General features: G+C 33.9%; 4 protein-coding genes across 4 annotated transcripts; all 4 read left to right on the forward strand.

Moving 5' to 3' along the window:
* The first annotated feature begins 644 nt into the window (after positions 1 to 644).
* Positions 645 to 4,211, forward strand: LOC132634933 (remorin-like). Its single transcript, XM_060351116.1, has 5 exons — positions 645 to 998; positions 1,198 to 1,248; positions 1,967 to 2,054; positions 2,448 to 2,529; positions 3,802 to 4,211. The coding sequence occupies exons 1-5, from the start codon at positions 830 to 832 to the stop codon at positions 4,000 to 4,002; spliced, it is 591 nt and encodes a 196-aa protein (XP_060207099.1). The 5' UTR covers positions 645 to 829; the 3' UTR covers positions 4,003 to 4,211.
* A 652-nt stretch (positions 4,212 to 4,863) lies between these two features.
* LOC132638100 (LIM domain-containing protein WLIM2b-like) lies at positions 4,864 to 9,457 on the forward strand. Its single transcript, XM_060355083.1, has 5 exons — positions 4,864 to 5,121; positions 7,874 to 7,976; positions 8,081 to 8,100; positions 8,212 to 8,301; positions 8,973 to 9,457. Exons 1-5 carry the CDS (start codon positions 4,987 to 4,989, stop codon positions 9,255 to 9,257), a joined length of 633 nt encoding a protein of 210 aa, XP_060211066.1. The 5' UTR covers positions 4,864 to 4,986; the 3' UTR covers positions 9,258 to 9,457.
* A 2,063-nt stretch (positions 9,458 to 11,520) lies between these two features.
* On the forward strand, positions 11,521 to 16,827 carry LOC132634934 (tetraspanin-10). Its single transcript, XM_060351117.1, has 11 exons — positions 11,521 to 11,755; positions 12,246 to 12,358; positions 12,472 to 12,526; positions 12,628 to 12,683; positions 14,913 to 14,960; positions 15,170 to 15,218; positions 15,364 to 15,447; positions 15,523 to 15,590; positions 16,190 to 16,315; positions 16,402 to 16,477; positions 16,607 to 16,827. The coding sequence occupies exons 1-11, from the start codon at positions 11,702 to 11,704 to the stop codon at positions 16,670 to 16,672; spliced, it is 795 nt and encodes a 264-aa protein (XP_060207100.1). The 5' UTR covers positions 11,521 to 11,701; the 3' UTR covers positions 16,673 to 16,827.
* Positions 16,828 to 17,977: 1,150 nt separating this feature from the next.
* LOC132634935 (uncharacterized) lies at positions 17,978 to 18,743 on the forward strand. Its single transcript, XM_060351119.1, has one exon. It carries the CDS (start codon positions 18,116 to 18,118, stop codon positions 18,563 to 18,565), a length of 450 nt encoding a protein of 149 aa, XP_060207102.1. The 5' UTR covers positions 17,978 to 18,115; the 3' UTR covers positions 18,566 to 18,743.
* Positions 18,744 to 19,167: the final 424 nt, after the last annotated feature.

Consider the following 19,167-nt stretch of genomic DNA (forward strand, 5'->3'; position numbering starts at 1 on the left):
AACTGTTCTTTTACACACGTACAAAAAGAAAAACCATTGATGTCAACTGTTATAGTTAATTAAGGAAGATTTTATAACGAGTTTAGCTTCTCTGAGAATTTTAACACTATCAGGTTTCTTAATAGATAAGTACACACAAAATATTAATAACAATCCAAATTAATATCTTTTAAATTGTTGTAACAAATTAAAATGCACCTGATGCTGTAAAAAAAAGTACTGTTAAACTGTTTAAAAATTAAACGTTAAACATTTCTTAAGAAAATGACTAGGAGCTCGTTTGGCTGAGCTTATTTTAAGTGACTTTAAGTCATAAGCTAGAAATTATAGCTTTTAACTTTTGATTTATTTTGACTTAAAAATATATACTTTTTCACTTTATTCAAACACTATAAAATGATTTAAAATGATCATTAAACTTATAGAAATATGAACATAATTTGATGATTCTATTGTCCCAAAAAATTTAAAAGTTACTTTAGGAAATTCTCCTACTAATTCAATGACCATATGTCGAATTGACTTGTTATTTTAGCTTACTATAAGCACTTAAAATAAGTCAATCCAAACGGGCTGTAGCTCACTATTACAGCTATTAAAATCACAGTAGGATACTCCTTCCCTATCTGTGATTGTAACTTTTTTTGGCAACTTTCAACTTCCCTTATTTCTAGTTCTACCTACTCTTTTTCTACTTCCTTCATCTCTCTCTTTTTTTTTTTTTTTCTTTCTGAAATTTTCATTCACTCTCTGAAGTTTCTTGAAGAGTCATCTATTAGGCTGCAGTTATTTGTATAAAAAAACACATTTTATCATATAGGTTACAATTATGGGAGAAGAAGAAGCAACCCATCTAGTTTCTCCACAATCTTCTAAAGAAACTGATCAAGAAAAAGAGCACAAAAATGAAGAACCAAAACAGAAAGTTGAAGAAAATGCTTCTGCCCTTGTTCCAAATTTAGAGGATAAACAGAAAATCTCTCCCCCTTCTCCAGAAAGTAAATACTACTAGTATTCATTTTTCTAAATACTTTTTCTTTAGTATATTGTTTGTTTACATTTAAAAGATTTCTCTTTTTGTTTTCTTGGTTTGTCACAGTGTACTGTATTGTAGTTTGAGTTATATATATATATATTTTACTTTTGCTATTTTAATTTGGGGAGTGTTGATTTGTTAAAATATTGGGATTCTGACAGAAGCTGCAGATTCTGGAGTTCAGAAAAGTACTGGAGGTGCCAAGGACAGAGGTAAATTTGACAGCTGATTGTTTTTTTTTGTTTTTCTGATTAATTATTATTATTATTATTATTATTGCTTTTGAGGATCATTTCCAAAATGGGAACATATAGAACTACCTGAATCTTAGAACTACATTAAGAATGAAGTTTTCTTTTTTGAAAGAGTAAGGTTGGTAAAGTTAAACCAAACAGAAAAAAAAAGTGTATAGGGCTCGACTGATGAAGAATGAAAAAAGTCTCTCATCGGTGGTTAATGAGATGGATGGTCTCCTTATATGGACTTGGGCATCTCGCCTCATAAGCTAGCATTTGGGTTGAGTTAAGCTCATGATTCATTTCTTTACATGGATAAGAGCAAAACCCATCTCACCCGATGTGGGCCCCCAAATTAAATTGCCCACGCACCCGATGTGTGTGAGGTGGGGTGTTGAAGAATGAAAAAAGTCCCTCATCGGGTTCGAGCCCTGAGCGCATTTTCCGTTCAATGGGCCAAAAGTGAGTACCATGATACCTTTTGGAAAACCAATTAAAAAAAAAAGTTGAGGAAATATGAGAAATATTGAAATTCAAGTGATGCTGAAAGTACACATGCTTCTATTTTGCTTAATTGAACTTTTGCTCAATTCCCACTTAAGGATTTTAATGTTCCTGTTCCCTATTGAGCTAATTTCCTATATTTCATTGCTAAAAATAATGTTGATCTTTTATGGTATTTATTTTTATATAGATATTGCCCTTGCAAAGGTTGAATCAGAGAAAAGATTGGCTTTGATCAAGGCATGGGAAGACAATGAAAAAGCAAAGGCTGAAAACAAGTATGATTTATTTGTTTTACTTTTTTTCCTTTTGGCAATCGATATCAGCAGAGAAAAGTAATTAAGGAAAAAGAAAGGAGAGAAGGGAAAAAAGAAGAATTTACTTTTTAATTTGTTAGCTGAACATAAAGTGAAATGAATGCGTCTTCAATGCTGTTACAGCTAGCTTTCCTGTTGTGAATGGAAGAATATATGTGAAATTCTTACTTACATAGTTACATATGCTTATATTCAACATACATCTGCCAGTATTTTTGAAGAGTCTGAGCAACATACTGACTTGAATATGCTTATTTTCAACTCCATGAAGCTATTTATATGTTGATATTAATTTCGTGCGTAAGGTTTTCACTATGTTGGTTGATTATATTCAACATATGAACAAAATATCAGGGCATTTAAAAAGTTGTCAGCAGTTGGATCTTGGGAGAACAGAAAGAAGGCAACTGTAGATGCTGAACTGAGACAAATTCAGGTAAAATTATTGTTACTTACTCCTACTAGTAGCATCATTTAGCTGTTTGTCACTTTTGAGTTTTTCCCCTGGTGTCACTTCTTACTGATATCTATTGTAGCCACCTTCATAGCTGTCTTTTTTCACTTGCTAGTTTAGTTTCTAGGATCCGTAAGGCATCGCCTCGTGCCCAGTGGGGGAGACACGATTTTCATTAAGGGAGTCAACATCTACTATATGTACATAAAAGGAAATTGACGTTGTATATGCAGTGAAGCTTTCTGGCAAAGTGGGTTCGGATAAACCCCCTCCTTCTAGCTCTCCGCCTCTGGTCGTGCCTTATCTGAAAACCAATGCATTGACATTCTTTCCAGATCAGGATCTGATGATGTTAATTTTTCGTAATATCAGATTAATGATAAGCCTCACCTCTATATTGTTAGATCACAAGTAATTGGACAGGTGCTGCATATATTTCGGTTGTGAAAATATGGATACAGGGTCCTAACAGTGTAACTGATGATAATTTGTCAACCTAGAATATGTCAAAAGCATGAACATTTATCAGTACATTGCTAGTTATCTCACTCGTCGTCGTGCATTTTGCTAAGGCAGCCTGAGCCCTCATATGAACTTCCTCTGAATATCTCAAAGTGTAAATGTAGAGAAGTTTCAAGTTTTAACAGTCCAAATTGTATTACTGGCCAAAGAGCTTTCTGTCATTCACTCTAAACTCTCTTTTTATCTCCATATTCGTCGTGATTTACAATTTCATGAGCTATACTCCTTCGACCGGGCGAGTTTCACACATTTTAAACAAAATATTTATATCGGATGACTTGTTTCTTGATTGATCTGATTGAGCCTCATGATTTCCAACTCCTTAGCGGACTAATATTTTTATGATGAAATTATGTGTTTGAAGGTTTCATAGACAAATGTATATGTGTTTGAAGGTTTCATAGACAAATGTTTTTATTAAGAAACACTAAAGGGAATGTATAAGCACAATCCAGAGGTCTCTGTACAACATGTATACCACATTTTTCTTAAATCTTGTTAGTCCAAAGTTATATTTCTTTTATAATCTTTTTCACTTATAGCATTATTATGCCACGGTCCATATAATAGATTAAGAGTTCTTTTCACTCTAAATCTGTAATTGAAGATTCAACTACATCATCTTCAACCATTAACGCATTCAATTGTCATGTCACAATCTCTTAATCATGTCTCTAGCATATGTGTGTGTGTATGTGTGTCCCCTCATGTACGAACCTTTGATCGGAGCAGGAAGAGTTGGAGAGGAAGAAGGCGGAATATACAGAGAAGATTAAGAACAAGATGGCTGAAATTCACAGAGAAGCAGAAGAAAAGAGGGCTATGATTGAAGCGAAACGAAGCGGAGATTTTCTCAAGGTAGAGGAAACTGCTGCAAAATTTCGTGCTGCTGGAAATTTGCCCAAAAAGTTCTTTGCATGCTTTGGCTACTAAATTTTTCTTCTTGTTAAAAATCTGAAAAACATTAATCATATGCAGACTCTGCATACTGTTTTCTACTTTTGTTTCTCTGTGCTGGTTGGGTGTAATTGCTTAATGATCTTCTTGTGTATAGATTATAGAGAAAGTTCTTGTTTATATTCTTGATAGAACAATCACGTGTGATGAACAAACACTCAGAATTATTGTTAAGTTTGGTTCAATTTTTGTGATACTATATTACTGTAAGGAGTAAAAAGAATAGAAAGATATTAGAGCTTGGCGCACAAGCACCCTGTCTGAGTTCACACAGGGTTCGGAGAAGGGCCGCACTTCAGGCTCAAGGTCATCTACCAGATAAATGTAAAAATTATTTTTTGACAAAGGAGGTTCGGATAAACTCCCTTTCGCGGCATCTAGCCCGACCACTAATAATGTAGGCAGCATACCTGAAGCAAGCTTGATTTTAAGGCTCGAACAGACACAACATTTTTTATTCCCAATAACTAGAGAGGGATTGGTAACATTTTATTTTTCTCCCCAATATTTTTGATTGTTTGCACTCTTTATAGATCTGCATGACTATTTGATAATTTGTCATATCCTCAGTCTTAAAAAATTCACTTAGTTCAAACCTTCAATTTCCTCTGTTTAAAACCAAGTGCTTGTGCATATAAATTAAAAATAAATTCTCCTTTTCATCTCTATTGTTTCTTTTGATTCGTTTCCCAATTACATTTTCTAGCTGCCAACTGAATTAACTACCTTTTCATTACGTGTCCTAAATGCTAGCTAAATTTTTGCTTTTCCGCTCATTTTATGCAATTGGTTATAATTAGTAAAGACAGAAATAGCAAATCATCTAATTTTTTTGTTTTCTATTATTGTAGCTTTGGGGAATAGAGATCGAAATCCTTGCTATAGAGACTTTTGTATATAATAGATAAAAGGATTTCAAAATCTCAATTCCCATTTAGACTTTGAAATAATCAAAAGAAAATGGCTTTTACAGGAAGCCAACAGAAATGTAAAGCTTGTGAAAAAACTGTTTATATTGCAGAGATGATTTCTACAAATGGTGTTGCTTATCATAATACATGCTTTAGGTGTAAGCATTGCAATGGAAGGCTTGCAGTAAGATCTTGTGATTATATCTTTTAACTATTTTTTCATGTGCAAATAACATAACAATATACTCCTTCAAAATAATCATGAAATAGTTATACTGATTTTTTGTCATCTCGAATAGATTTTTTTTTTTTTTAAAAAAGGGGCAATCTGGTGCATTTAGGGTTTTCTATGCGTGCGGGCCGAGAAGGGCTGGACCATGGCGGTCCAAAGTAACTGCAGCCTTACCTTGCATTATCTGGATGAGATTGTTTCCGCGACTTCAACCTGTGACCCCTGATCAAACGACGATAACTCTTATCATTACATCCCTTCAATTAAATCACTATATTTTTATTGATTCGGAGGCGGGGCCGTCCCCTTCTTAATTAGAATTAGAACCAATTGAAAGGGCCTCAGCCTTGCAAGGGAGAGTGGATGAGTGGTCAAAAGCGACAGTCTGCAGAATGTAAATCTGTTGAAATTTTTCTACATAGACCCAGGGGCAAATTTAAGGCATTGACTGTGGGTTCTGAGGAACCCAGTAACTTTTGTGCGAATTCTGTAGATGTATTGATACATTCAGTAAATAATAAGAATTACGAGTTAGGTACCCATTAACAGTGTGTTATCGATCTAAAGGCCTAAAAGGAACTTGTTAAGTTGTGTTGCCCTCTTAGTTGAGTGTCTGAATCCTTTAGTCACCATGTAGGCCTTTATTGGCCTCTTTTTATGTTTTAATTTGAGATCGAGAAAATCCATAAACTTTAAATCCTGTATACGTCTCTGATAGACATTTTTTTGCGCGGATTGCCCTTCTTTTGGGGTGGTCTTTAAATTTTGCCTCTCATATTTGTAATCTTTAAATTTTGCCCTTCATATTTGTGGTCTTTAAGTTTTGCCCTTCGCTTGGAAAAATGGGCGAATACCTGAGGTTTTGGGTTCGAACCCCCGCTCAGGCATAAAATAAAAAAATAATTTCACAAGGCAGGCTGGAGGGTGTGTATGCTGGATCCGGCATACAATCCTTAAGGAAAAACTAAGATTATGCCGGAGGGGGCATAACTAATTCGCAAGGCAGGGCTGGAGGGTGTGTATGCCGGATCCGACATACAATCCTTAAGGAAAAACTAAGATTATGCTGGAGGGGGCATAACTAAAAGTCTACCCCATAAGGAAAACTTTTGCCTTAAGGCATAGTTCAGTTATGTCTTATGGGGCAGACTTTTAATTAAGGCGTAACCAAAAGTATGCTCCATAAGGAAGAACTTTTCCTTAAGGCATAGACTTTGCCTTCTACGGCAAACTTTTAGTTATGCCTTAAGGAAAAGTTGCGCCTTATGGGGCATACTTTAGTTATGTCTTATGGGGCACACTTTTAGTTAAGGCATAACTAAAAATATGCCTCATAAGACGGAACTTTTCCTTAAGGCATAACTAAAAGTTTGCCTTGAAAAGTAAAATAAAATAAAATATATGCCTCAAGGCAAAGTCTGCCCCCACCGACATAATCTTAGTTTTTCCTTAAGGACTGTATGCTGGATCCGGCATAAAGGCCCCCAGCCCTGCCTTGCGAAATTATTTTTTTATTTTATGCCTGAGCGGGGGTTCGAACCCAAAACCTCATCTTTCCAAGCGAAGGGCAAAATTTAAAGTCCACAAATATGAGAGGCAAAATTTAAAGACCACAAATATGAGGGGTAAAATTTAAATATCACCCCAAAAGAAGGGCAATTCGCAAGACTCCTTTTCTCATCTCAAATAAATATATGCAATAAAAAGAACAAGAAAATTAGATAGTTCTTTGGCCCAGAAAAAGATAATTTAGGGCCCGTTTGGATTGGTTTATAAGTTGGTCAAACCAGCTTATAAGTCATTTTTAACTAATTTGAGTGTTTGACAAAAATAGAAAACAGCTTAAGTTAAGTTAAAAAGTACTTAAAATAAGCCAAAATCAAGAAGTTGCCCAATCCCAATTTTTTTTTTTTGGCTTAAAAGCCATTTTGTTTTGACCAACAACTTTACCCTTTTATTTCTTATATTTTCTGTTAATTTCAATACTACCCTTACTTTTAAAAACCTTTTAAGCATTTTTATCCAAATACGTAACTGCTTATTTATAAAATAACTTTCAGTACTTAAAAGTACTTTAAACATTTATGCTTAAAAATCACTTTTTTCCGGCTAATCCAAACGGCCTATTAAAGTATAACTTTATTAGAGTTATAGTCTGTTTGGCCAAGCTTATTTTTCCCCCAAAAGTACTTATTTTTTCAATAAGTGCTTATTTGAAAAAAAAAATGAGGTGTTTGGCCAAGCTTTTGGGAGAAAATAAGTGCTTTTGGGGAGTAGCAGAAGCAGTTTTTCAGAAGCTAAAAAAAACAGCTTTTGCCCGAAAGCACTTTTTTGAAAAGTACTTTTGAGAAAAATACAAATAGAAGCACTTTTTAAAAGCTTGGCCAAACACTAATGAATGCTCAAAAGTACTTTTTTAATTAATTGGCCAAACACAAACTGTTTTTCGCTAAAAGTGCTTTTTTGAAAAGTACTTTTAAAAAAAAATATTTTTTAAAATAAATAAATTTTAAAAGCTTGGTCAAACAAGCTATTAGAAACATGACGCAAAAGTAGTTTCATTTCCCAAAAAATGAGGAAAAGAGAACCCTTTCTGCGCTTATCTTTTGGTCTTAAATACAATGTGTGCCTTTTATGTTTGAGTCGAATATTTCATCAACATTAATCTTCTTATAATACATTTAGAATATTTTTTGAAATACAGTTGAGCACATATTCAACCCTTGATGGAGTATTATATTGCAAGCCTCATTTTGAACAAATCTACAAGGAGAAAGGAGGCGCTCCTTTGAAGCATTCTGCATCATGTAATTAGTTTTACTTAGTGCATTTTAATTTATAAATAAGCCTCTAATTTTCATTATTAGTTTATTTACCTAATTATTTGTTTGTTTCCTTATTTCTTGAGCAGCGGGGAAGCAAAATGAACTGGTATGTTATTAATAGCATATATTGTACCATGTGCATTAATATTCGTACTTATCATAACTAGTCGTATACAACATTTTTTTTTTTTTTTTTGTAAACATTATATTATTACAGAACAGAAGCCCAAGCAAAGTTTCAGCTCTTTTTTCTGGTACTCAAGATAAATGTGCTGCTTGTAAGAAGACTGTTTACCCATTGGAGAAGGTTAGTATTTTTACTTTATTTCTTCTGAGAATTAATTAATATCAACTAATTTGTAGTTCTTTTTTATTCAAGAAACAAATTCGACACATGACTCGGTTGAGAAAATGAAAAAAGTGTCCTTTATGTTTGGAGTACATATAAAGTAGTGCTATAAATATATTCCTAAGCCGTTTTGGTCCCTTAAATTTGCCAAAAGTGAGCACTTTTGGTTTTCGTTAGATATTTTGACTAATTAAGTCTGTTAGATTTGGGGAGAACTATGAGAGAAAAGATTTAACGAGAAACACCAGGAAAATCCCATCGAATCTTAGAAATTGGAATACAAAAGTTGCAATAAACACACAAACTAGCACAAGTTATGATTCAAAAAAGCTGCATCAGGCTCAAAAAATAGACCAAAAATAATATAAAGTGCTAAAACTACACCTTCAAATGTGAGTTTTCGCCATTTTTTTTTTTTTTTCACTTCCCATCATTTTCATCGAATCTAATAGATATAGTTTGTTAAATATTTAACAAAGACCAAACGTGTTTATTTTTAGTAAGCTTAAAGGATGAAAGCTGCTCAGGAGTATATTTACGAGACTACTTTAAACCAACACGAAACTTAAGGATAATTTTTGTTATGTCCTATGCAAAAAACAATTATGAAAAAATATTAACAAATGCAGGTGACAGTGGATGGTGAAATGTACCACAATTTATGCTTCAGGTGTGTTCATGGGGCTTGTAAACTTACAACATCATCATATGCTGCATTTGATGGACGTCTCTATTGCAAACCTCATTTCTCTCAATTGTTCAAAGAAAAAGGTTCCTATAATCATCTCAGCAAAACTGCTTCAATGAAAAAATTAAATAAAGGTCAAAGCAACAATGAACAAGAAAGCTCTAGTAGTAATGCTGAAGAATCAATTAACCCAAAGGAGACACAAGATGACCAAGGCTCTAGTTAATTTGCAACATTTGTTTTATCCATTTATTGACAGCAATTGTTTTTTTTTTTTTCTTTTCATTCCATGTTTTCTTCTAAAGCTTTACTTAAACAACATGTCTATAGTCGCACCGCTCAAATTGTAAATGGCTATGTTCATTCATTTCTTCGTTGTAATGCTGGAATGATTGAGTAAACATGATAAGAGAGAATTGATTGGTAGTTCACTGACTTCACTCATGGCTCACCGGATAAAGTTATTACTATCTCAGTTTCATTTGATGTAGCTTTTTTGATTAAACATAAAATTTAAGAAAAGAAAAGAAAGACTTTTGGAATAATAGCCTTGAATATATTATGGCATTTGTGTGACTCTAAGTCACGTCATTAAGAGTATAATAAAAAGTTTAAAGTTCAAATATAAAAGATAGCAATTCGTTTCGAAAAAAACTAAAAAGAAACACAGTGGTGTAAAAAAAAGGAACTTTTGAAATTAGTAGCCTTACATGACATTTGTTTGTCTAATCATATCATTAACTGTAAATTGATAAGTTTATTACATTGTTTAAAATAGAAATGTGTTTTTATTTAACAGACTAAAATATAAATAATGTTAAGCAAAATGGAATGGAGGGAGGGAGTACTTTATATGCTAAAAGTGAATGTTGGATTCTCATTCACCTTTTCCTTTTTTCCTAATAAGGTCTCCCTCCAAACCCCACAAAAAGTGTTGAAACAATAATTGAAGATTGTGTCTGCGAGGTGGGAGTCTCCAAAGCCAATATTAATTTCTTGACAATATTGTGAATTTATTTATAAGTAAGTTCATAACAAATGAAAATTTATTATGAATGTACAAGTTCGAGAAAAAACTAATCAATAATGAGGTGTAATTTATATGATACATTTATTTTAGGCTAGTGTATAATATAACTTGAAAGCAACATATAGAAGAAATCACGAAAGAAGGAACAACACACTACATACACTCAAGATTTAACAACCTAGACTAGTCAAGATAAATATCCATTTCACAAGCTTTGTTACAAATAGTCCCTACATTAAGTAGGTGTTTGGACATAAATTTGGTTGAAATTAAAACAATAAGAGTTTTAGAAGTTAAAATTGTATTTTGATATGCATTTCACTTGAAAACAAAAATAGTTTTCTGAGTTCAATTTTTTCCAATGATTTCAAATTTGAAAAACTTATCTTCAAATTCTAACAAAAAAAATCCTCTAAATGGTTTTTAAAGGAAAAGTTTCATGTCCAAACGGCTTCTAAGAATCAATTACCTAATGAAGTTGTTTTCTTTGTAAGAAAATGACAAAGGATGAATCAATTCATAACTTTTCTTGTTTTTATTCCTTCAAATTTGTCCTAACCACTGCTTTTTAGGCCATAGACTCGCAGTATTAAAACATGCATGTTGGTACGAATATAAGGACCATTAGTTCTAACTTTACTTCTTACTTAGCAACTGGAGCATATTAGGAGCTAAACGAAGGAAAATCAAACTCTCCAAGTTCAATTTTTTTTTTTTGTTTTTTTTTTTACTAAAAGTGTCAACCTTATTCACTGGGACAACAACCGGATAGACAATCAATCGCTCTTCTAACAGTTTCATCTGCTTAATTGAAAATAATATCCTTCTTGTAAAACTCTCATACGCTCTCAGAATTTTAATCCTCAACTTTCTGATGCCAAGTAGCTTAGCCACATAATTATCGAAATTCCTAATTTCGCTACTACAACAACCATGTGACTATTCTCAGTGCTTTGAATTTGAACCATATGTTAAAATTAAAACTTATATACAACAAGAAATCAATCCTTCAAATCCAATGACTGTAAACGATAGATAAAAATGCCACAAAGATTCCAAACATAATAAAAGAAAAAGAAAAACAGATTAAATGTCACAAGAACACCTTTTGGCTGTGTATCACAATCGTCAAACTTAATTTTGACGTTTTAAATACACACATGACACACCCAACATATTGAAATTCACAGCTAAGCGAAAAAAAAAAAAATATATAGTAGGGTATGTTTTAAATTTCTCAGTTAGCAAAAATTCAAACTTGTGAGCTACGTCTTTCTTCTTCTTTAATTCAGTTATCCACTTATGTCGTGTCGTGTAGTATTTTGTAGCAAAGAGCCAAAGAACCTCAAATAATCATGTGATGTTGTTTTTTTTTTTTTTCCTTTTCCCATTTTGCCCTCAAAATATTGTCTCTTTTCTTTTAAAAAACAAACAAGAACCCTTTCGTTTCCCTTTTTTTTCTTGTTTTCTTGCTTTCTTGCAGTGCAAGTGCCACTTCTCTGTTGTATAAAGTTTCCATTTTTTTGTCTTCCAAGAATTTTTTAAACCTGTTCTTTTTTACATATATATTTTATCCATGTATTGATTTTTTGGGTTCAAGAAAGAGCAAAACAAGCTCAAAGAGACAAGAAAAGGGAAGAATGGGTACATCAACTAGCATTTTTGTGATTAGATGTATCAATTTTCTCACAGTGGTATGAACCCCATTTCATATTTTCACTTTCTTGGGTTGTTTTGTTTTAGTTCCATTTACAAGAAATGATGAACCCCCTAATTAGATGTTTGTCAGTTTAATGTTTCAATAGCTTGTTTGTTGTTCAGTTGAGCTTGATTTACTTGCTGCTTCAGAAGAAAAGAACCATTTTTTTACCTCCTATTATACTAGTTTTGCAATTCTGAGGTAGAATCTTTTGTTTTAGTTGAGAAAGTTATTCTTTTTGGTTTTGTTTTGGCTAAAGTTACACATTTGGCCGCTCACCAAAAATAATTACAACTGCTAGCCATATATACCACAGTTACACTAGTTATGTATATTGTATGTATATATACTAATATACATGTATGTACAAAAACTATACATTTGCCGACTATTATTTTGATAGGCGGCTATACAGTGTAAAAATGCCCTTTATTTTGATGGTATTTAAGTGTTCTGATACCCCATTTTGGATCTTGGAAATGCAGCTGTTAGCTGTGGGCATCGTAGGTTTTGGAATTTGGATGAGCGCTCATCATGATGGCTGTCGAAATTCTCTTACTTTGCCTGTTCTAGGTCTTGGTGGAGTTATATTCGTCGTGTAGGTTTCTGGAAAGTGAACTCACTTGTTAATTTGGTTTTCCCTTAACCTTTTAACAACTAGGGGCTTGTTTATGTTATTGTGATAATTATTCTTCTTTCCATTGTTTTCAGATCAGTTGTTGGGTTTCTTGGAGCATGGAAGAACAACTCCATCTTGTTGTGGATTGTATCCTTAGCATATTAAATGTCTCATGAAGTGCAATTTTGATTTCTTGTTCTTGATTTGACATAAAGTTTTGGTTGCTCCTCCTTAATGTTGTATTTCAGTATCTAATCATGTTGTGCTTGATTTTGATGGCAATATTGGTCTTCACCGTTTTGGCGTAAGTAATGCTTCTTGGAACTTTATTAAGAATTTTAGTGCATTATCTATTTCTTATTACTGATAGACTAGCCGTTGGTTTTCCTCATTTCTCGCTTATGTATTGGAATACCTAAGCACAAGTAGATTATCATGAGGATTTGATACAATAAATATTTATCGACAAGTTTATTGGTTAACTTATCAAAGCATACGATAATATGGGTTACCAAATTACTGACTATAGTTGTGGTCCGCCAAGATATTTTAGTCATTGTTATGTGTATAGTTCATCTTCATCAAGTATGAAAGCAAATACTTTGTTTTAACATCTGCTTCTTTTATTTATTTTATGCTTTACAAGTTACAAGCTTGTTACTGAACTTGAAACTTTGAATACCGCTACCACAAACTCAAACAAATTCAAACTAGTTCTGTACTATAGTTTTAGTTTTAGTGGCTTGACAGAATTGGTTTGTGACAGTCGCAGTAGTCTTAATGATTTCAAAAATATGTAGAAAGAGCCTTTTCTTCTAATAACTTACTAAAATTATAAATTTTGGGATGCTTTATGTTTCTAAACTTTTGTGTTTATCTTTCTTGAAATGTGGCTATTTTGGCTACTTATCTCTTTATCAGGTAACTTTCTCTGAGAAGGGCCAAAATTATGTGTTATTGAGGGATCTTTAGGCAGTCTATCAATAGCTACAGCACTGTAAGACATCGACTCTGGGTTTTGTCCCTCATTGTAACCTACTCTGCTCGCCTTCTAGCTGAAAGTCACTTTGGTTAGACAAAGAAATAGAAACATAAATATATAATATCATTATGCAGAGTTCGAAAAGACCATATCCAGCTCTTCCTACAAAGAACCATACACAAATGTTCTCCTATAAGCTTGGCAGTGGCTTCTTTTCATGCTGATGGCATGAGGAATCAATGCTTGCTAAATTGCTATACATAAGATAGTGGTGCGACATTGATATTCTTGTAGGACTAGGTTATGCTTGGTGATTGTGCCAGGTTAGGACTGCTTACTGCATAACTTTCAATTCCACAGTTCATCACTCTTCCTGTGCTGCCAGTCCTAAGACGCCTTTGGAATGGTCTGGTGATGACTGTTTTGCGCGGAGCTAATATAGGTAGGACTCCTTTCTTGACGACAGTGTCTTTGACTTTGGAGCTAATAGGAGCCCTAATGGTGGCTGACAGAGGAGTATGGGATGATTTTGTGCAAAAGCCGCCTAACTGCCTTTGTTGCTGAAGAAAAATGAAAAAATAGTGAACCATGCTGGCTAACATTAGGTGTAATGTGCGTAGGACTGCTTGCATTCTTTCTCTGATAACCAAGAGATATGTTGTTTTCTACCCTCTCAAGGGCAGGGGTAAGGTCTGCATACACCTCACCCTCCCTAGGCCCCACTTGTGGGACTATACTGGGTATGTTGTTGACTTCTTGTTGAAGAGATCTGTTGTTTCTAGCTCCAAAACTCGTGGATAATGGGTCCGTCCCTCTACCCTTCTCCACTTAAATACCATATTGTGTTCACAATAGGGTTCAAACTCAGTACATGTGCTTACCATATCCCATGCCCCGGGGCAAGGACTCCTCAGATTCTAGTATTCTACTGGAACATAATCCGATTTTCAGTGTTAGTGTACATCTCATTAATACACAGTAAACTGAAGAGAACCCAAACAAGAGAATAGCGAGCCACGATGGCTCAGCTGAAACTTCAGCAGGAAAAGTAGTAACATGCAGTCTAAAGTGCATAAGACTTTTTTTTTTCGGTGAAGAAATGCATAAGACTCTCTAAAGTCCTTCTAGACCATAATAGGAGGTTTAACAAAACTGAAGTTCTCCTCCTTTCCTTCAAAGCACCTGCGATTTATTCCGGCCATACTGCTCATATAATGCAAAGGGGAATGCACAACCAAGTCTTCTTCTGCTTTCCTTTTGTTATTCATGCAATGACAAAAGCTACACTAGCAAGAGTAAAGTCTAAACATGAAAGAGTTTCCGCTTGGTTTTCAATGAACTCATTACTAATTCTATCTGCAATCTATCTTGAACATATTGGAAATCTAAACTTGGTTTGTCATATTTAACTTTTCATTAAGTGGCAACTACTGTTGTATCCGGTTTAACAGGCATAAGGTGGCAATCCGTATGTCTACTTGCATGCTGATGTCAGAAATGGCTGATACCTACATATTATGGTGACACTTATTTTGGTTTTCTTTGTCACAGGTTCATTGTGACGAATAACGGCTCAGGTCATAGTGTTACTGGACTAAGGTATAATCACCTTTCTCCAGTCTCCCTATTTTTTCATCCCCTTTGGCTCATATAGTCTCACTTTGCTTCTCAATATGTCAAAACACATGGTAATGCTTGTATATTTCATGGAGATGCTCGTCACGTTTTCCCAGTTGACCTCTAGCTTATCACTTTTGTCATGTGCTATTTGGAAGTGTGAGGTCATTTATGGTTTTTGTCTTGGCCAGGTACAAGGAGTATCAACTTAAAGACTACAGTTCGTGGTTTCTAAAACAAGTGAGCCCCTGTTTATATGCAAATAATAAGTTGCAGGTTATAGGGCGAAGGCATCATAGCTGATCACTATAGGGGTTGTTTCAGATGCCTTAAGACCAAAAAATTTCATGCATAGATGAACTAACGATTTGCTGGTTTGTTTCAGCTCAATAACACCCATAACTGGAAGCACCTGAAAAGCTGTCTTGTCAAGACCGATGACTGTAGTAACCTATCAAAGAGATACAAGGTCATGTCACTTGAACCCGTTCATGATTTATAACTTTGAAATCTTATTATTAATGCCTCTGATATGTTGTTGCAGACTCTCAAGCAATATAAATTTGCAAAACTAACACCTATTGAAGCTGGTTGCTGCAGACCGCCATCCGAGTATGTTACTTTTTTGTTTTATGGTTTTTCTTCTCTTTCTTTTGCAAGTCATTTTCTTTCAGATTGCTTCAAATATACTTGTGAGGGTACATTCGTATCTGGCAGTTACTTTACACGAAGCTCGCTTGTAAATCAGTAGTTACAAAAAGAGGAAGATGTGCTATAAGAAGTGCTACAATTATTCTGATACGCCCTCTGTCACAATTATGTGACACTCTTTCTTTTTTAGTCAGTCTTAGAAAAAATATATTTAGTAGCAATATAACTTCAAAATACCCATTCTGCCCTTAATGAAATGATTTACAACCACATATAATGTCTTGAGGCTTATTTTAGACCATGAGTTTCAAAAGTCTTTCTTTATTTCTTAAACTCCGTGCCCAATCAAGCACCTTCACATAAATTGGGACGGAGGGAGTATTATTTCTCCCGTGGCATGAAGTTTCTTGATTAATATGCCCAATTTATGCAATGTCCGCACCTTTAACTTATTTTCTGTATCTTTTGTTTCACCAACGCCTCTATCTCTCATGTGATTTATACCCAAATACTTCCCGTATCATTCTACAAGGACTAAGAAATACCCGCTCCTTTTGTAGGTGTGGTTACCCTGCTGTTAATGCATCTTACTATGACTTGAGCTTTCATCCAACGAGTGCCATCAAGGACTGCAAGCTTTACAAAAATTCAAAGAAAGTCAAGTGCTATAACTGTGATTCCTGCAAGTAAGGGTCATCTTCTGGTCTTATCATTCTTACCAGCTCCATGTAAGGTTATGCAGCTCACGGCTTTTCTCCTACAATATTTTCAGGGCTGGTGTCGCACAATACATGAAAACTGAGTGGAGAGTAGTTGCTATCTTCAACGTGATTCTCTTTGTCATCTTGGTAAGTCAAAAAGGACTATTTGACTCCTCTCTCTTGTTGGAGAAATATGGTTGCATATATACTATGGCATTTGTAATTTCTTCAGTAGGCTTCTCATTCTCATCCTTTGCTGATTCTTACTTGTGTCAGTCGATAATCTACTTCGTGGGATGCTGTGCAAGACGCAATGCTGCTCGTAGCCGCTCTAAAGTTTGAAACCCAAGAGCTGCAGAATCCAGATGAGTTTGTGTTCTTCAGCTGATCATGTGCCCGGATAAGAATTCATGTTCTTCAGCTATTTGTTGACAAACTCTCTGTAAAGCTTTATTTCAAACAGAATGATTCATGTAATATAAAGGACTTTTTATTTTTATGCTGTTCATTCTTCCATTACGTCTAAAATTTGGATTTGCAACGCTTATATGCAAAAAAAAATCTAATAGATAGAGTTTGTTAAATATATAACGGAGATGACAAAATGCTCATTTTTGGCAAATTTAAAGGATTGATACTGCTATAAAATATATCTAAGGGACTACTTTGAACCTACACCCAAACATAAGGGATCATCTTCGTTATTTTCTCAAGTAATAATATATGAGGCACTCTTTTATATTACTTTTTCCGTTTCAATTTATGTGAGCCCATTTGATTGGACATTTAAGAAAATGTGAAGATTCTTGAAACTTGTGGTTCAAAATAAGTCTTGAATATTTGTGTGGTTGCAAATCATTTCATAAAGGGAATTTGTTTTTAAATTAAGGAAGAGTTAATTCATTTTGGTACGGCTAAAAAGAAAATAGATTCACATAAATTGAAACTGAGGGAGTATTTTTTTCCTTTCACACTTTTGTTTTTCGAAAGTATTTTAAAATTTTGTACTTATGAAATACTATTCAAAGCGGGAAAAAAAGTAGCTTTATTTTTTGTCGATTTTTTCAAAAATACCTACAATCTTTCGGAGTGAGTGCATTAGCTTATTGTGGGAACAAACAATAAGGTAATATAATTAGTTGAGATTACTCCCTCAGCTTCAAAATAATTGAGCTTTTAGACTTGGACACATGAATTAAGGATTCACCCCTAAAAATTAAAAGATTCATTGACTAAAATACCCTTAATTATAAGGGGACTTTAAAGCTATAACAAACATTAAATTTGTTTATTAAATTAAAAATGTGTCAACGGTAAATTTGAAAAAAAAAAAAAAAACCTTTTTGATATACTAAAAACATCAATTATTTTGGACCAACTTTTAAAAGTTAAATTCTCAATTATTTTGGACCTTAGGGAGTAAAACTTAATTATTATATCTAATATGTTAAATTTGTGCAAGATCATTAGAGTACCCTTAATTTACCTTAATAGATAAATAATTTACCATTATTGAAATAAGAAGTATCCAAATAAAAGAATTTGTATAAGAATGTTAACTGGGTCCACAATTCTCTCTTGCATATTCCCCGGAAGTTGGGAATATTGTCTTTTGGGCTCCAAAAAAGCCTCAATTAATCTCAGCCGTCAAAAAGCGCGGGAAAATCAAATCCAAAGACCAAAAAACATAGCGTCCACAAGAAGCTGAAACAAAAAGTCATAAATAAGTCAAACCCAATCCACAATAAAAATCCCCCAAATACAACAACACAAACCCTAGAAAAAATGGCACCAAAGAAAAGACCCAATATGGAGCAAGCAAAACCCATTTCAACTCGTGTGACCCGAAGTTCAACCCGAAATGGCAACACAAAGCCCATTTCATCCGACCCGGAACCACCAAAACCTAAAAGGGTCAAGAAAACACCTATTTCCGAGCCCAAACCCGAATTGAAAACCGGGTCAAAGGGTATTGTGGTTGTTGAGCATTGTAAACAGTGTACTCAATTCAAGGTTAGGGCTGTGAAAGTGAAAGAGGAATTGGAAAATGGAGTACCCGGTTTGGAAGTTCGGGTCAACCCGGAAAAGCCCAGAAGGGGTTGCTTTGAGATTCGTTTAGATGGTGAAAATGGTGAGAAATTTGTTAGTCTTTTGGATATGAAGAGGCCATTTGGACCAATGAAAGCACTTGATATGGACAAGGTCATTTCTGACATTATTCAAAAGATTAAGTGATTAAGGGTGTCTTTATTCGGGTTTTTTGGGGGGATTTAGGGTTTGTTATGATGATTTATTAGCTGTTTTTGTTTGGATTGGGGGTATGAATTTTGTGTTCTGTTTGGTTAAATGTGCTTGTATTTTCAATCCATTGTATTAGCAACCCCTTTGGAAAAGGAAAAGAATCTATTATGAATTTTTGTTGTGTTTTGATTTTAGTTTTTCTTAAGAATAATTTAATTGGTTGTTTGAATGTAAAAATATTGTTTTTGGTGTTTTTCAAAGTCAAATACAACTTCATTTTCATGGTTAAATGTTAATTTTCAAACTAAGTAAAAAGAATTCAGAAAAAGTGAATAATTCTTATGGCCAAACGAGTCCCTAGTTAAAATGAAATGCATGTATTATGTTGAAAATTTGATGCAGAATCATCTCAAGTATAAGGAAATTTTCCTGAACTTATATTCACCTATAGATAGACTTCTTAGGTGAGTTAATATATACGGAAAAGGGCTAAAATTACTCCTGAACTTCGGAAAATAGTTCATTCATATCCTTCGTTATACTTTCGGGTCAATTATATCCTTACCGTTATACTATGGGGTCAATTATACCTTTAT

This window comes from Lycium barbarum, chromosome 4 (assembly GCF_019175385.1).
Source record: "Lycium barbarum isolate Lr01 chromosome 4, ASM1917538v2, whole genome shotgun sequence".
In the NCBI taxonomy this organism is placed as follows: domain Eukaryota; kingdom Viridiplantae; phylum Streptophyta; class Magnoliopsida; order Solanales; family Solanaceae; genus Lycium; species Lycium barbarum.